At 40.7% G+C, this 17,744-nt stretch overlaps 1 protein-coding gene across 2 annotated transcripts in view; it reads right to left on the reverse strand.

Annotated features, from left to right (window-relative positions):
• Nucleotides 1-3,911: 3,911 nt before the first annotated feature.
• MTRF1 (mitochondrial translation release factor 1) overlaps nucleotides 3,912-17,744 on the reverse strand; it is a 47,919-nt gene continuing 34,086 nt past the window's right edge. For both annotated transcript variants that reach the window (XM_054446580.2, XM_054446581.2), the window contains 3 exons: nucleotides 13,955-14,091; nucleotides 10,778-10,876; nucleotides 3,912-4,783 (listed from right to left, as the gene is read on the reverse strand). In XM_054446580.2, coding sequence (XP_054302555.1) covers nucleotides 4,670-4,783; nucleotides 10,778-10,876; nucleotides 13,955-14,091 — 350 coding nt within the window. In that variant the 3' untranslated portion in view covers nucleotides 3,912-4,669. The remainder of the gene's footprint in view (nucleotides 4,784-10,777; nucleotides 10,877-13,954; nucleotides 14,092-17,744) is intronic.

Below are 17,744 nucleotides of genomic sequence, written 5' to 3' on the forward strand. Positions count from 1 at the left end.
ATCTTGTAGTTGTGCTTCATTCTTTCTGATTCTTTTTTCCTCTCCTCTGTGTATTGTGTGTGTATGTGTGTGTGTGACAGAGTTTCACTCTTGTTACCCAGGCTAGAGTGCAGTGGTGTGATCTTGGCTCACTGCAACCTCTGCCTCCCGGGTTCAAGTGATTCTCCTGCCTCAGCCTCCCAAGTAGCTGGGATTACAGGCATGCGCCACTACACTTGGCTAATTTTTGTATTTTTAGGAGAGACAGGGTTTCACCAAGTTGGTCAGTCTGGTCTTGAACTCCTGACTGCAGATGACCCACCCACCTCGGCCTCCCAAAGTGCTGGGATTACAGGCATGAGCTACAGTGCCCGGCCTCCTCTGTGTATTTTCAAATAGACTGTTATCAGTCTCACTAATTCATGTTTGTTCAATTCTGCTATTAAGGGACTGGACTCTGATGCATTCTTCAGTATGTCAGTTGCATTTTTGACTCTAGAATTTCTGCTTGATTCTTTTTAATTATTTCAATCTCTTTGTTAAGTTTATCTCACGGAATTCTGAAATCCTTCTCTGTGTTATCTCAAATTTCTTTGAGTTTCCTCAAAACAGCTGTTTTGAATTCTCTGTCTGAAGGGTCACATCTCTGTTTCTTTGGGATTGGTCCTTGGTGCCTTATTTAGTTCATTTGGTGAGATCATGTTTTCCTGGCTGGTGCTGATGCTTGTAGATGTTTGGGCAATAAAGAGTTAGGAATTTATTATAGTCTTTGCCATCTGGGCTTTGCAATCTGTGCCTGCCCTTCTTGAGAAGGCTTTCCTGGTATACAGAGGGACTAGGGCCCCAAGCTCAGTAATGCTACGGTTCTTGCAGACTCATAGAAGTCCTACCTTGGTGGTCTTGGATAAGATTATGAAGAATTCTCTGGATTACCACGCAGAAACTCTTGTTTTCTTCCTTATTTTCTCCCAAACAGAGTCTCTCTGTGCTGAGCCGCCTGGAACTGGGGGTGAGGTGATGCAAACACCCATGTGGCCACCACCAGTGTAACTGCCCTGAGGCAGACCTGAAACCAGCATAGCACTGGGTCTTGCCCAAAGCCCATTGTAACCACCACCTGGCTACTGCCTATGTTTGCACAGGCTGTAAGGCTCTACAATAAGCAGGTGGTGAAGCCAGCCAGGCTTGTGTCCTCTTCAGGATGATGAGTTCTCCCAGGCCCCAGGCAGGTCCAGAGATGCTGTCTGGGAGCCAGGGATTGCAGTAAAAACCTTACAAGTCTACCTTGTGTCTTATTCTACTGTGACTAGGCTGGCATCCAAACCACAAGACAAAATCCTTCACACTCTTCCCTCCCCTTTCCACAAGCAGAGGGGCCTCTCCCTATGGCCTCTGCCACCACTGACCCATGGCAAATTCCGTCAGACCACCACCAGTGTTCACTTAAGGCCCAAGGGCTCTTCAGTCAGCTGTGACAAATGTTGCGAGGCCTGTAACTCACCCCTCAGGGTAGTGAAATCCCCGCTGGCACAGTGCAGGTCCAGAAATGCTATCCAAGAGCCTGGACCTGGGGACCCCAAGAGCCCGTTGGTGCTCTACACCACTATAGCCAAGCTGATACCTGAGGCTGGCATGTCGGAGTCTCACTCAAGGCCCACAGCATACTGCCTGTGCATCACTGTTGGTTACTCAGGGCCCATGGGCTCTTTAGTCAGCAGGTGATGAAACCTGCAAGACTGAGTACTTCCCTTCAAAGCAGAGGGTTCCCTTCTGGCCCAGGGTGTCTAGAAATGTTGTCTGGGAGCTAGGGCCTAGGATGGGGGCCTCCCAATTCTGCCAGGTGCCCTGTCCTATTGTGGTTGAGCTGGTATCCAAGATGCAAGACAAAGTCCTTACTCTTCCCTCTCCTCTCCTCAAGCAGAAGGGAGTCACTTTTATTGCTGTGAGCTGCACTGCCTGGGGTTGGGGAGGGGTGGCACAAGCCCTTCCTTAGCCACCCAACTGGTGTCCCATGTCCACTGGCTCTGCACTCAGCACAGAACAAGGATTTACCTAGGAACTACAGTCCTTGTGGCCTAGACTGCCTTTCAAGTTTATTTAGGACCTTAGAACACTTTAGCAGAGTGTTGAGGCTTGCTGAAACTCAGGTTCTGACCGCTGGGATGGGCAATTCCCCTCTGGCTAGGGCTGGTCTAGATGCTCCCTCTGTGGATGGGCATCTGCTGAGTTTAACTCAGTTTTGCTTTCTGCTGTGACCAGGCAGCACTGAGTTCAACGCAGGGTCCCACAATTGCTGTGCTTTCCCTCTCTCAAGGGCACAGCACCTGCTGCTGCTAGGGGAACGGGAAAGGAGCAGCGTTACCAATTCAAGACTATCTTCCCTACCTTCTTGCAGTGATATGAAGTTAAAATCAGGTACTGTGATTGCTCACCTGATTTTTGGTTCTTATGAAGGTGCTTTTTGTATGTGTAAATAGTTGTTAAATCAGTGTTGCTGCATTGGGGGACAATTGGTAAAGGTTTCTACATTCAGCCATCTTGCTCAGGCCTCTCCTGATTGAACTATTTCTTAAAAATTATTGTGGCTGGGCACAAAGGCTCACATGTGTAATCCCAGCACTTTGAAAGGCTGAGGCAGGATGATCACTTAAGGCCAGGAGTTCAAGACCAGCCTGCGTAACATAGCAAGACCCCATCTCTACAACAATAAAAAAATTATCTGGGCATGGTGATGCATGCCTGTAGTCCCAGCTACTTGGGAAGCTAAGGTGGGAGGATTGCTTGAGCTCAGGAGTTCAAGGTTACAGTCAGCTATGATCATGCCACTGCACTCCAGCCTGGGCAAGAGTGTCACCTTGTCTCTAAAAAAATAATTTGGCTGGGCGCAGTGGCTCACACCTGTAATCCCAGCACTTTGGGAGGCTGAGGTGGGTGGATCACGAGGTCAGGAGTTCAAGACCAGCCTGGCCAAGATGGTGAAACCTCATCTCTACTAAAAATACAAGAAAATTAACTGGGCGTGGTGGCACGTGCCTGTAATCTCAGCTATTCGGGAGGCTGAGGCAGAGAATTTCTTAAACTCGGGAGGCGGAGGTTGCAGTGAGCCGAGATCATGCCACTGCCCTCCACCCTGGGTGACAGAGCGAGACTCTATCTCAAAAATAAATAAATAAATAATTTATTTTAGACTTTTCATTATGCTTGAATATTTCAAAATAAAAATTAGGGAAAACATTCCTCTCTAATGTTTACATACAAACAATTCCATTGGCCTTAAAACTCTTAACTAGTCTTTCTTGGCATATAAATTCTTCTCTGAGGAATATCTAAAATAATAATTCCTTTTTTTTGTTTTGTTTTTTAATTTTTTGAGATGGAGTCTTGGTCTGTCACCCAGGCTGGAGGGCAGTGGCGCGATTTCAGCTCACTGTAACCTCCACCTCCTGGGTTCAAGCAATTCTCCTGCTTCAGCCTCCTGAGTAGCTGGGATTGCAGGCACCCGCCATCATGCCCGGCTAGTTTTTGTATTTTTGTAGAGATGGGGTTTCACCATGTTGACCAGGCTGGTCCTGAACTCCTAACCTCAGGTGATCTGCCTGCCTCCGCCTCCCAAAGTGCTGAGATTATAGGCATGAGCCATTGTGCCCAGCCATTCCTCTCTTTTTAATTTGAAACGTCTTCGGAACAATTACTAAATACATCATGCCACTTTGTATTAGTTGGTGATTTACATGTTTAAATCCTTCAGTCAACTGCAAGCTCTTTAAGATAAGGACTGGGTTTTATATAATGCTGCACAAAACTGATCTTAGTGTATTACTCATATTACACCACGTCTGTTGATGCTCATTAAGTTAAGCCAGCAAACAATAACTTTTTTACTCCAGCTTGCCAGGAGTAAAAAAAAAGAAAGAAAGAAAAAGCAAGAAATAGAAGTCAAACAGAGAGTCTATTTAAAATATCAGCTTATTGTTTATATAGTGTGGAATTCATACAGCAATCAAAGGGCTTTACAGTCTGTACTTAGATGCTCATTGTTATTGAATGACTCATATTCTTCATAATTTTTATTTAAAAGTTGCAATCTAAGTCTTAACTTTAACATGATTAACAGTATTATGGTTTTTCTTTATGTTTTGAGTTTTTTTGTAGACATGGGGTCTATTTTACCCAGGCTGGTCTCAGATTCTTACCTCAAGAGATCTTCCCCCTTTGGCCCTTCAAAGCACTGGGATTACAGGCATAAGCATCCACTATAGGCCAAGGTACTTTGTCTTTAAATAAAAGGTTTATAAGTCTATAATTCATATTTCACTAAATTTTACCATATTTTCCTGAAATAATAGATTAAAAATACATTTAAATTAATTCATAGATGGCTGGGGAAAAACGGCATATAAAGAGAACAAGTGACTTGTCCTAAATCACACAATCAATTCTCAATACTTTCTCTTTTCAACAATACACGCTTATTTTCTACTTGATGAGTTGGATTGTACTTTACAGGAAACCTAAAATAAATCCTTAGGTCAGGAAATGTGACTTCGATTAATTAAAAAACATATATTTATGTGTAATGTGTTCTTAAAGCTGTAATTTACAAATATTCATAATGATTTCCAAGCTTCAGTCTGCCTCTTAATATAGGTCCATTTCATTTATATAATCATAAATAATAATAAGTTAGTATTTATTTTGCTGATTTAAGGTGTTCATCCAAAAGTTCAACAATGGCTTCTTCATCTGCTGATTGAAGCAGTCTCTGAATTAGCTGATCCAGGCCCTTCCCACCACATAAAAATTCCTGGTAAAAGAGAGAGCTATTATGAAACCTAATGATTAGAAATATAAGCAAAGACTTTAGTGTTTATTTATTTAATTTCTTTGCAATCATTATTTAATAACAATAAAGGATTACTAATGTTCTATAGTACAATGAACACAATTGCTAACTTGGGAAGATCCTCACTCTGTAGAAGAATTCAGTTAGCATTTTATTTTAAAATAAATCTTCTGAGATTTGGATTTTCCTAACAACTCCAGAGACAACAAAACAAAGAGATCAAGATGGACTTTTGAAATTGAGCACCTCCCTCCCTTTAAAATTCCATTGATTGGCTTTTATGACAACACCATTCTAGGCTCTCAAACCATCTTTAGGAGAACAGGTTTGCTGAATTTTCTCTTATTGTACCCTAAAAAAAATTGCTTTTATTCTTGTCCTGAAAATTCTACCCTTTTCACTCACATTATGTTATTTCCCAAAGAAAAAAGACTGAAAGGTCTAAATTCCACAAGCATTTTGTTCTACAAGCATTTTGTGCATTAATGCGCATACTGCTCCTTGCCAACTCCTCTGGATCTGGCTGAGAGGAAGCCTCCCCCAACCATTCAAGCTCACCCTTCTGCTAATCCTCAAAGTTTAGATTATTTCATCTGTAAGTGGTTTATGACAGTTTTATTTTTAAACCGAAAACATGATGATCTAGAAGTCCTGTGTAACTGAAAAATATTTTTGTTGAAATATTTAGGGGTGAAGTGTCTTTGAGGTCTGCAATTTGCTTTCAAATGGTTCAAGAGCAACACAGGTTTATAGAGAGACAGAGGAAATGGTGGGGGAAAGAGAAGGAAAATACAGTAAAATATTAACAACTGTTGAATCTAGGTATAGTCTATATTGTGCTGATTGACTAATCTTTTTTTTTGAGACTGGCTCTTGCTCTGTCACCTAGGCTGGAGTGCAGTGGTGTGATCTCAGCTCACTGCAACCTCTGCCTCCTGGGCTCAAGCAATCCTCCCACCTTAGCTTCCCGAGTAGCTGGGACTACAGGCACATGCTACACATCCAGCTAATTTTTTTTTTTTTTCATATTTTTTGTAGAGATAGGATTTTGCCATGCTGCCCAGAATGGTCTCCTGAGCTCAAGCGATCCTCCCACCTCTGCCTCTCAAAGTGCTGGGATTATAGGCGTGAGCCACTGTGCCCAGCCGACCCAATCTTTAAACATTATGTAAACTTGAAAAAGTTTGAAATAAAAAGTTGAGAAAAAAATTTTCATGTTTACCACTAAATAACTCCACCGGGTGAAAACTGTTTTCAGTTGACTTCCCTGAAGTCTTGTCTACAGTTCTCTGAAAAATGACTAAATTAATGACTTCAAGAACTTTTCCTGTAAAACAGAAATTCTGTGTAGTAAAGTTGTTGGGAAATTTAGAAATTTAGACACTGGCTTAATGAAAATACTTTAATGTTGGCATCTGGAACACGAAATATTTAAAGTTTTGATATAGTTATGAACTAATCTTATAGTTAAGTCTTTCTTGAATGGTCTTAAAGTTGAACTTTAGGAAGTGTACACACATATCTCTCAAATTAAGGTAAAGGATACATCTTACTATTTCTGTATTCCCCAAAGTACCAGCATATAGTAAAACCTCAAACTCTGAAATTAAACAGAAAGCAAAAACACTATGATATAACTTTAAAATTAAGGTTTATATCACTTTGAGCATAATATGAAATTGCTTTTAAAATCAGTGTGACTAGGCCAGGAGCAGTGGCTCATGCCTGTAATCCCAGAACTTTGCAAGGCCGACGCGGGCAGATCACCTGAGGTCAGGAGATTGAGACAAGCCTGGCCAACATGGTGAAACCCTGTCTCTACTACAAATACAAAAATTAGCCAGGTGTGGTGGTGTGTGCCTGTAGTCCCAGCTACTCAGGAGGCTAAGGCTGGAGAATTGCTTGAACCCGGGAGGCGGAGGTTGTAGTAAGCCCAGACCGCGCCGCTGCACTCCAGCCTGGGCAACAGAGCAAGACTCTGTCTCAAAAAAAAAAAAAAAAAAAAAAGTGTACCTGGTACTCAAATCATTATAGTATTGCCAAGGTAATCATCTTTGGAATTGATGTAAAAAGTATTATGCCTCTACTGGGAGTCAAACACATTAGATTCAACTGGATTAACCAGAGTGCAGGAGATACAAAGGTCAAAGATGAATGAGTCATAGTTCCTAACTTTCAGAGGCTAACAATCTAAGTAGAACAGCTAGACAAATACATAAGCATCACAAAACAATATAATAAATTAAAAAATGAAGGAGAAGAAAGGAAGGATTGTAAGGAGCCATGAATTTTGAAGAAAGGTGGCATCAGGGAAAGATTCAGGAAGCCAGAAAGTTTTGAATTTGGTTTTACAAAGAGAATAGTATTTTCCCGAATAGAAATGAGCTGGGCATTTCCGTCAAAAGAAGGAGTATTAGAGGCTGGGTGTGGTGGCTCACGCCTCTAATCTCAGCACTTTGGGACGCCAAGGCAGGCGGATCACCTGAGGTCGGGAATTCGAGAACAGCCTGACCAACATGGAGAAACCCTGTTTCTACTAAAAATACAAAATTAGCTGGGCATGGTGGTGCATGCCTGTAATCCCAGCTATTCGGGAGGCTGAGGCAGGAGAATCGCTTGAACCTGGCAGGTGGAGGTTGTAGTGAGCTGAGATCACGCCATTGCACTCCAGCCTGGGCAACAAGAGCAAAACTCTGTCTCAGAAAAAAAAAAAAAAAAAAGAATGAGTATTAGGACAGGAAAACTGCTGGGCGCGGTGGCTCAGGCTGTAAACCCAGCACTTTGGGAGGCCGAGGTGGGTGGATCACTTGAGGCCAGGAGTTCGAGACTAGCCTGGCCAACATGGTGAAACTCCTTCTCTACTAAAAACACAGAAAAATTAGCCAGGCATGGTGGTACACACCTGTAATCCCAGCTACTCAGGAGGCTGAGGCAGGAGAATCACTTGAACCCAGGAAGCAGAGGCTGCAGAGATTCCACCACTGCACTCCAGCCTGGGCAACAGAGTGAGAATCTGTCTCAAAACAAACAAACAAAAAAACAAAACAGGAAAACAAAGTACATTTAAATCTCTAAGGCCAGGGGAAATTTCCAATGTAACTGGAATATAGAGCAGGAGATAAGGCTGATGTGAAGAAATCTGCACAAGGACATTGAGAAACAGAATAAAAATGTGAAACAATACATTATATGGTAGTCTGTGCTTATTAGCTCGATAAATAAAAGTAAGAAAGTTACCTACAGAAGAAGTCATAATGAGAATACCAGGTGATCTCACAGAACCCAAGGATAGGAATGTGGAATGTGCAGGGTCACGACTACCACCCGTGGAATGAGACTGAGCCTTGGGAATAAATAAATGTAGGGACTCATATCATCAGGGTTCTTTCTATTTCTCATTTTTGCTTTTCTCCATGTATCAATTTCATTCTTTTCTCACTGAAGATGCTTTCTCTTAGTGGCTGAAAATGTGGCTTCTAACCTCTTACATGCTTTATATATTGCAGTTTCAGCCACCGAGAGAGAATAATCCTCTCCATCTCTGATTTTAAAATCCTGGGAAGAAACTCACTGGCTAGGACTTATTTGGGTGTCCACTCCAAACAAATCCACTTTTGTCCTGGGTCAGGATCATGATCATGTAAGAATGCAGCAGCTCTGTCAGAAACTGTGGATGTGGTACGAAGGGCAAGTTCTAGAATAAGGGTGGAAAGCTAGGCAAAAAGTTCCAAAAACGCTCACATTCTTTCCTATCTACCCCTTCCATTTGTGCAACAGCTGTTGCCCTGGGGTTAAGATCCTTATCACTTTTCCAGCTTCATCTATGATTCGGTTTCTAAGTTATTCACTCTTTTTTTTTTTTTTCTGAGACAGAGTCTTGCTCTGTCGCTCAGGCTGGAGTGCAGTGGTGCGATCTCGGTTCACTACAAGTTCTGCCTCCCGGGTTCATGCCATTCTCCTGCCTCAACCTCCCCAGTAGCTGGGACTACAGGTGCCCACCACCACGCCCAGCTAATTTTTTTTTGTATTTTTAGTAGAGATGGGGTTTCACCGTGTTAGCCAGGATGGTCTCGATCTTCTGACATCGTGATCTGCCCACCTCAGCCTCCCAAAGTGCTGGGATTACAGGCGTGAGCCACCATGCCCAGCCAATTATTCACTCTTACTAGTCTCTTTACTGTCCTTCACACAGATTTTAATGTTTTACTACAGCTACCTTTTTTCATGCTGTTTTCAAACTTTGTTCCTTTCACTACTATGGAATGTCTTCTTCCAGTAGACTAGTTAGTGATTATTAGAGCTTACCAATGTTTTTTTCCTTATTACTTCTGAGTCTGGCATGCTAGTTTGGTTAGTGATATTTCATTATTCAGGCCAAAGTCAGATATTTTATAACTACAGAAGCCAGTTAGTTACCTTCCCTTTGTTTCACAACCGAATACTATACTATGCACCTATGGTCCCATCTAAAAGATATTACTGGTCATAAGAATGTGGCTGTCTCCAAAAAAATTGTCACCATTACCAGAAAAACAACTGAAAGAACACAGTGTAATTAGAACAATATGGCCAAACATGTTTGGTTAATACTGTGTGTTTCCGGAGGAAAGGGAAATTAGCAAATATTTTCCTCCTTTTCAACATGGCTACTATGTTCCTATGCAAGATAGCCTCATCCTGCTGAGGAGACAGAGGATGTGGCATAAGACATACAGAAATTGACAAACATATTAACCTTGTAAAACTAGGACTTTTTTTACAAGGTATATTTCCCTTGTAAAACTAGGACTTTAATTTTGAGAACAGAATGGGACAGAGTCAAGTGAAAGAAGCCTTAGGTATCACTTGGCACCAAGGAAAAACATCAAAGCTTTCTGTCTGCTGCCTTTTCCACATAGTCCTTTATGGGACCGGTTCACTTTCTCCTTCAGTGGCAACAAAACAGACATTTTTCTGTGCTTCATCATTAATATATTTATATATTTATGTCACTGGTCTTTGCTAGATGCAATTTAGATAGGTTAATGTTCGAACAATCTTGACCGAGTCTTTTCCCCAAGAGCCTAACTGTAACACCTCAATCTAATGAAGACACATTGTGGTAGGGAGAATTCTAAGATGCCCCCTGGTGTACACACTGTGAATAACTCCCTCTCAGCGCAGACAGGACCTGTGAAAATGATGGCGTATCATTCTAGTGCCTAGGTGACTAAGCAGTTAACTTTAAGTTAATCAAAAGGAACATTATCCAGGTGAGCTTGACCTAAACAGGTGAGCCCTTAAAAAGGCCCGAGTCATTCCTGCAAGAAGACATTTGAAGTGGGAGAGAGTCTCTGGAGGGAGCCACTGGGAAACAACTTCCAACAGTATTTATGTGCTGAAAAGCAGCCTCCAGCTGACTGCCAGCAAGGGAATGGGGGCTTCAGTCCTACAATCGAAGGCAATGGCATTCTGCTGGCAACCACGTAACCTTGGAAGAGGACCCCAAGCTCCAGAAGAGTATGAAGCCTGGCCATGCCTTGATTTCAGCCTTGTGAAATCCTGAGAAGATAACTAAGCTCAGTTGTTCCTAGATTTCTGACCTACAGAAATCATGAGATAATACTTTAATCATGGGTACTGCTTTAAGTTGCTATATTTGTGGTAATTTGTTACCTGGCAATAGAAAACCAATACCCATGTATATATGCAGACTGAATATACGTTCATGCATTGTGATTGCATAACGAAGAATTTGGAATTTAGAAAAGATCATTGTTTCAAAACGGCATAAAGATCATTATTTTTTTAACCAGGAAACTAATAAAAGTGTTTGTAAATTTTCGGGTGGCTTAATGATTTAAATTACTTGGTAATATTTTAGATATACTTGGTAATATCTACATATAGGTTCTAGAATTTGACTATATTTTCTTCTGAAACCAAAGGTAGGCAAAGCATACTCAGTAGTATTACCTTAATATCACGAACTTCATATGCTATCCTGTGGTCACTGATTCTATCCTGGGTGAAATTATATGTCCGAATTCGCTCTGACTGGGCTCTTGTTCCCACCTGTGCCATAACAAAAAGCAATTTGTATTTTACCTTTATAAATGTCTTCATTACAATGGAAAAAGCACTTGGCAAATGACCATTTCAACAATTTAGATACTTTATAAAAGTCATATATACAAAACGACAAAGAAAAAGAATGGGCAGAACTTAATGTTTAATACTACAGGTTTGTAGAGCTCAGTTATAGAATAAGAAGGAATGCTTCTTTGATATTTCAAACTCCAAATCCTTAAAATCAAATTAATCATCTTTCCACTCCAATCAGTTCCTCCTCCTGGTTTCTATAAATGACAGCACCATGTATTCTCTTTTATCCAAGTAGAAAATTCTGACATTCTGCAATTTATCAAACATTTTGTGGGTTTGAGTTTACTATGCCAGGCTTTGACAAAGATGCACACGGAGGGAGAGACCATCTTCAATTCATCCCATTCTCCAACTGCCCATTTCCAACTGGTTTCATGGGTCTCTTATTATATCCTGCCCTTTCCATTTCTACTATCACTCATGGATTCATTACTTTCACCTACAATTCTGCAAAAATCTCCTGATTAATCTCCCATTTTTCTGCTCACATTGTGCTGCCCTGCTTACTCTTCCTACAGTACAGTTTTCTGATAAATTTTCTTTGGTTCCTTCTTGTCTACTGAGCAGACACAACTCAACTCAGCATTCAAGGTACTTTGTAACATGGCCAATCTTCCCACTGTTATTTCTGAAAATTATGTGACTCTCCATAATGCCACTAATAATACTATGTCATTATAATGTGTGTGTCGGTTATCTCTGCTATAAAACATCATCTCAAGGGATGCCCTTCTCTAATACTCTCCTACCATTTCTGCCTTTCTGGCCCCAGCAATTGAAATACGTTCTCTTCTTCCCTGAAATCCATTGTACTTGGAATGTTCTTCATGGCACACCACAGTTTGTCTCATGCTACAGTTATTTGTATTCTTCTTAGTCTGCTCATCTCCTCCACCTCCCCAACACTCGATATACACAGCACCCTGTCTCAACTGCTGTCACTTTTTAAAATAAGATATTTCTATAACTTATTGTCTTAAACCCTAAGGCAAGCGATATGAAACTAAACTCCTGACCATTAGAAGAATTTTTTTAAATTATGGATTCCTAAGCCCAACCTCAGATATAATGGATCAGAATTATGTATTTTGAGAACATCCCAGATCATCTCTTCTGACAATCAGCCAAGTTTGGAAACCACTGTCCCAAAGCACCATATTAATGGCCAGGACCTCATTCCAGATCAGTTACATCAGAATCTCTGGGGTGGGGCCTGGGCATCTACGAAAGTTTGTTAGGTGATCAGTGGAACCAGGATTGGGAATGTGGCATAATGCCTTCTGTATAAAAGCCAAGTGTATACCCTGGTTGAAGAAAAAAACTTCTAAGCCTTAGAAATCCCTATTAAAACATTTCAGGTAGGTGGATAAGTTATTCAAGAGGCAGTGACATCTTTTTTGGTTCGTCAATCAGACTACTGAAGAAGACACATGAACAATTTGCATAAAGCCAATCTTGAATACCTATTTTAAAAATTAGTTTGTGGGCTAGGTGCAGTGGCTCACACCTGTAATCCCAGCACTTTAGGAGGCTCAGGTGGGCAGATCACATGAGGCCAGGAGTTTGACACCAGCCTGGCCAACATGACAAAAACCCATCTCTATAAAAAATACAAAAATGAGCCAGGCATGGTGGTGCATGTCTGTAATCCCAGCCACTCGGGAAGCTGAGGCACAAGAATCACTTGAACCTGGGAGGCAGAGGTTGCTGTGAGCCAAGATCATGCCACTGCACTCTAGCCTGGGTGACAGAGACAATCTGTCTCAAAAAAAAAATAAAAAACTTTGTGGAGCGTCTGGTGCCAAAATGTTAAACGGCAAGTAAATCCAAATGTCTTTTTAAAATTCAAATGTGGCAGAGTTCATAGGGTTTGTGGTTATCACTTATTTGCCAAGAAGTGATGGTGTGTACTCAGGGTATATTGTTTGCTTGTTAAAAACAAAAATAAGTTATGGTTTGTAAATGAGCATTCCTATCTGCAAGTGTATACACTGATGATGCGCTACAATCTGGGATTGCCACTAATAGTGTTAATATTATTTATCCTGTCACTTTTATTACCTGCAAGTTAGCATGTAGGTAAAGAAAGCTAGAAACGCAAAAGTGTGAAAAAGCTAGGACACATCTAGATGAAAAGTATAACTAATGCTTAGGTCTAGACAATTCATTATCCTAAAAGGCCACAAAATCTTCCAAATTTAAATTACTGTAGCATAGCCAGGTGTAGTGGCACGTGCCTGTAATCCCAGCTACTCAGGAGGCTGAGGCAGGAGAATCGCTTGAACCCGGGAGGTAGAGGCTGCAGTGAGCCAAGATTATGCCACTGCACTCCAGCCTGGTGACAGAGCGAGACTCCATCATAAAAAAAAAAAAAAAAAAAAAAAAGAGAATTTAAATTATATATTAGATTTACTTAAAATAATGACATTTATTCATTTTGCTTAGAATTCATCTATTTATCTATTTGAAAAAGTAACACTATACCATATATAGTACAAAATTCAAAAAGTACCAGTGATACATAATGAAAAATAAATTTCCTTTCTACCCTTTGTCCCTAGTCTCCATCAGTAGGATTCACTGTTCCCAGTTTTTTGCAGTGCCATTTGTATTTGATCTCACACAGAGTTATAATACAAGCATAGGTTTTAATTTTTAAAAATCAAAAACGTTCTTAATTCTCAAAGAATTATTTGTCTTTTAAACCATTTTCTTCTTAAGACAGTAATGATATAAACACAAGAGGGAAACAACTAGGAAATAATTTTTAGTTTATACATCTTACATTTACTAACTTGCAAACTGGGGCGCCCAAGTTTAGCCATTACCCATCAGTTCATTTGTACTGAGTTACTGCTTATTTACAAAGGAGCACATTTCTCTATGCTCTAAAACATTCCCATTTAAGCAAGAACAAACACTGCATTCTCTACAGAAAATGACTTTTCTTTAAACAGTCGCGAAATTATTATACCAAGTAAATCTTACCTGCAGTTTTCTAGCACTTTGTTGCTGACGCTTGTCTTTCTCAATAATCTGCTGGTAGAGTCTAGCTCTCAACACACGAAAAGCTATTTCTTTATTTTTTATCTGTGATCTTTCTTGTTGGCATTCTACTACTAGCCCTGAAAAATAACAGGGATCAGAAGGTAAACTGTAGCTTCCACCAAATTAAGATAGAACCAAGGAACAGTTAAATGAGACAGGTTAATCAGGAAAAGATCACAAAAGATACAAACATTTTAGGTTTAGCACACTTCAGAAACTAGCTGGGTTATGATTATAGCTGTAGTTGGCTCTTTAGATTCTGATATGTAAATAAGAACTCCGTATGAGCACCCAGAAAGCAGCAGCATTCACAGATGGTTACCTGTCCTTTCAGTCCCCAAGCTTGGCCTCTTCCTCCTAGCTCATCCAGGCATTTCTGCAGCTCAACAAACAGCAAACTACTGCTACTCCCTATACTGCGCTGCTCCATTCTCTGTACAACTCAAGAAGAACTTGCCTTTTCCCCTTTCAGTCACAAACATACACAGAGCTGAGGTTTTAAAAATACCTTTATAATGGCCGGGCGCGGTGGCTCACACCTGTAATCTGAGGATTTTGGGAAGCCGAGGCGGGTGGATCACAAGGTCAGGAGATCGAGACCATCCTCGATAACACAGTGAAACCCCATCTCTAAAAATACAAAAAATTGCCAGGCGTGGTGGCACGTGCCTGTAGTCCCAGCTACTTGGGAGGCTGAGGCAGGAGAATCGCTTGAACCTGGGAGGTGGAGGTTGCAGTGAGCCGAGATTATGCCTGGCGACAGAGCAAGACTCCGTTAAAAACAAAAACAAAAACAACAACAACAAAAAAAACAAAAAAAAACCTTTATAGAAAAAAGCCAATGAAAAGACGCTACTCAGAGTCTTTAAAAAGAAGAATTTAGAGTGAACGTTTCTGAGTTCTAAATTTCTAAGTTGTTCTGCGTAGTCTGAGTTAGCTGGGGTCCAGATAATCAATACATCTAACCACACACAAGTTTTGGCTGGCCAGCTTCTGCATTTGGGTGGGTTTGGCCCACTGTGTAGTCCAGTTCCTGGCCCAAATCCAGCTCTGAAACGATCACTTCTTGAGGCTGTGTTGTTCTTAACTTTGAAGCTACCACTCTGAGGTCCGTGTCTAATCCTGCTCCTCAGTACATTAGAGGAGAAAGGGATTTTCTTTCTGAATCACAGAAACTAAAAACCAAAAGCCCCATTAGCTTAGCCTATCTGCACCAATACAGTGGTAAATATTTTGCTGGAGATGTAAAGAATTTCTATAAAGCTCTATTCTCTGAACTATGTTTTCTCCCTGTCTAAATAAGCTACAGTCACTACCTGCTAATACTTTTAGTAGGGCACTGAGGTTTCACCTCTACTAGTTTAATCACTTCCTGACTGCTTTACTGTGGCCATCTGGTTGGACTGGGGACACTGGCTGGCCCCCATCTTCCAGGTATTTGTCTGGAGTTTCCTTGACTCTCGTATCCTTTTTGTACTACCCAAAAGAATATGAACATTTCCATTTTAAGACGGCCAGGCTTTCATGGGCTCTCCTCCACATTCCTCTTCTTGTCAGCTGATCTGTATTGATTTTTACCTAAGCACCTGTATTATTCCTATCTACTCACTCAGGTTAGAACTTTTAAATCAAAACTATTACTTTCCAGCTCAGTAATTCCTAAGGGAATCACTTTATTATGTATTTTATTATAATGTACTTTCTATAGAGGAGTATTTAATAATGAGTACTCCTTTAAGAATAGAAGATGTAGAGGGAGGGAAGGTATATTGAATAATAGAAGGGGGCTGGGCACAATGGCTCACACCTGCAATCCCAGCACTTTGGGAGGCAAAGGCAGGTGGATTATTTGAGGCCAGAAGTTCTGAGACCAGCCTGGGCAACACAGCAAGATCTCTTCTCTACTAAAAATACAAAAACTAGCCAGCGTGGTAGCTGCACCTATAGTCCCAGCTACTCATGGGGCTGAGGTAGGAGGATGGCTTGAGCCAAGAGTTTGAGGTTACAGTCAGTGAGCTATAATCATGCCACTGCACTCTAGCCTGGACAAGAGGAAGACCCAGTCTCAAAAGAAAGAAAGAAAGAAAAACAAAGAATTACAGAGGCCATCTTTTACTCACCAACTGGTAATAAACTAAAAAGCCCACTTTAATGCACAGAATATTCATTTGTCTTCATCCTTATCTTGGGATAAATTTTCCCAAGAAAGGTAATATTCCCCTGTATAAACATTTAACCATACCCCTATGAATAACTCTTCCAATGGTGGAAAATGAAGTTATCCAGAAGCAGTGGTTAGAAAAAAAAGAAAATAGAAGAATGAGCTATATAGTTCTCACTTTGAATTCTAGCAGGGACGGTTCCTAGTCTAAGGTCTTAGTATGGAAGAAAGAATGGGAGAAATGGAAGAAAGACTGAGTTCCTTGAGGCAGATGCTGAAACCATGGCAATCCTCAAAATATGGAAGAAGTAGGCTGAAGAAATCACTTGGTCATAACTGCATGGCTTCATAAGGGTTAGGTCTTGACATGCCTTGCTTGCCTAAAGGGAAGGTTTGAGGGTAGGCCTTCAGGCCTCTTTGAAACCAAAGACTCAGATCTAAGTGGCTAAAAAATAATTGGCCCAAGGTAAGTCTGGCAGCACAATGATAAGTCACTTTCTTTTCCTTTTATTGTTAGTTGACAGGTAATAATTGTACATATTTATGGGATATAGAGTGGTATTTCGATACAATGTGGAATGATCGAATCAGGGTAATTAGCACATCCACCACCTCAAAATTTATTTATCATTTATTTGTGTTGTGAACATCCAAAATCTTCTCTTCTAGCTTTCTGAAAATACACAATAAATAAATCAATATTAACCATATTCACGCTATAGTGCTGCAGAACACCAGAACTAATTCCTCCTATCCAGCTGTAATTCTGTATCCCTTACCCAACCTATCCTCCCATCCCCCTTACCCTTCCTAGTCTCTAATAACCACAGTTCTACTCTCTGTAAGTCACTTTCTGTAAAGTCAGCAATTTATGGCTACATAGGGTGGCTTTACAACCTTTAAGTTTTAAAGTATTCTGGTTTATTTTGTCAGAGTTTTGATCACCTTTTACCCAATTTTTTACCCATTTTAATTTTTAATTCATCTTAAGCTAATTATTACTGTTCTGGACTGCATATAATATAAAATGATATCCAACAATACAGGGTTTAGGTGAAACACATTAAGTATCCAACAATTTATGGACTGTTGAAATAAATTATGGCAAGTTACAAAAAGTATAACCTCAGGATGGGCACGGTGGCTCATGCCTGCAATCCCAGCACTTTGGGAGGCCGAGGTGGGCAGATCATTCGAGGTCAGGAGTTCGAGACCAGCCTGGCCAACATGGTGAAACTACATCTCTACTAAAAATACAAAAATTAGCCAGGTGTGGTGGTGCACACCTGTAGTCCCAGCTACCTGGGAGGCTGATGCAGGAGAATAGCTTGAACACTGGCGGCAGAGGTTGCAGTGAACCAAGGTTCACTGGCCACTGCATGCCAGCCTGAGTGACAGAGCTAGACTCCGTCTAAGAAAATAAAAAGAAGTATAACTTCATTTTTGGGGGAAAAAATGGCATATTTTTATATGTACAGAAAAGAATTTGAAAGGATGTATACCAAAGATATATGCCAACAATGGTTACTGGGTTATTATTACGGATGTTTTATGTTCTTTTGCTCATGC

Source organism: Pongo pygmaeus, chromosome 14, assembly GCF_028885625.2.
Source record: "Pongo pygmaeus isolate AG05252 chromosome 14, NHGRI_mPonPyg2-v2.0_pri, whole genome shotgun sequence".
NCBI lineage: Eukaryota > Metazoa > Chordata > Mammalia > Primates > Hominidae > Pongo > Pongo pygmaeus.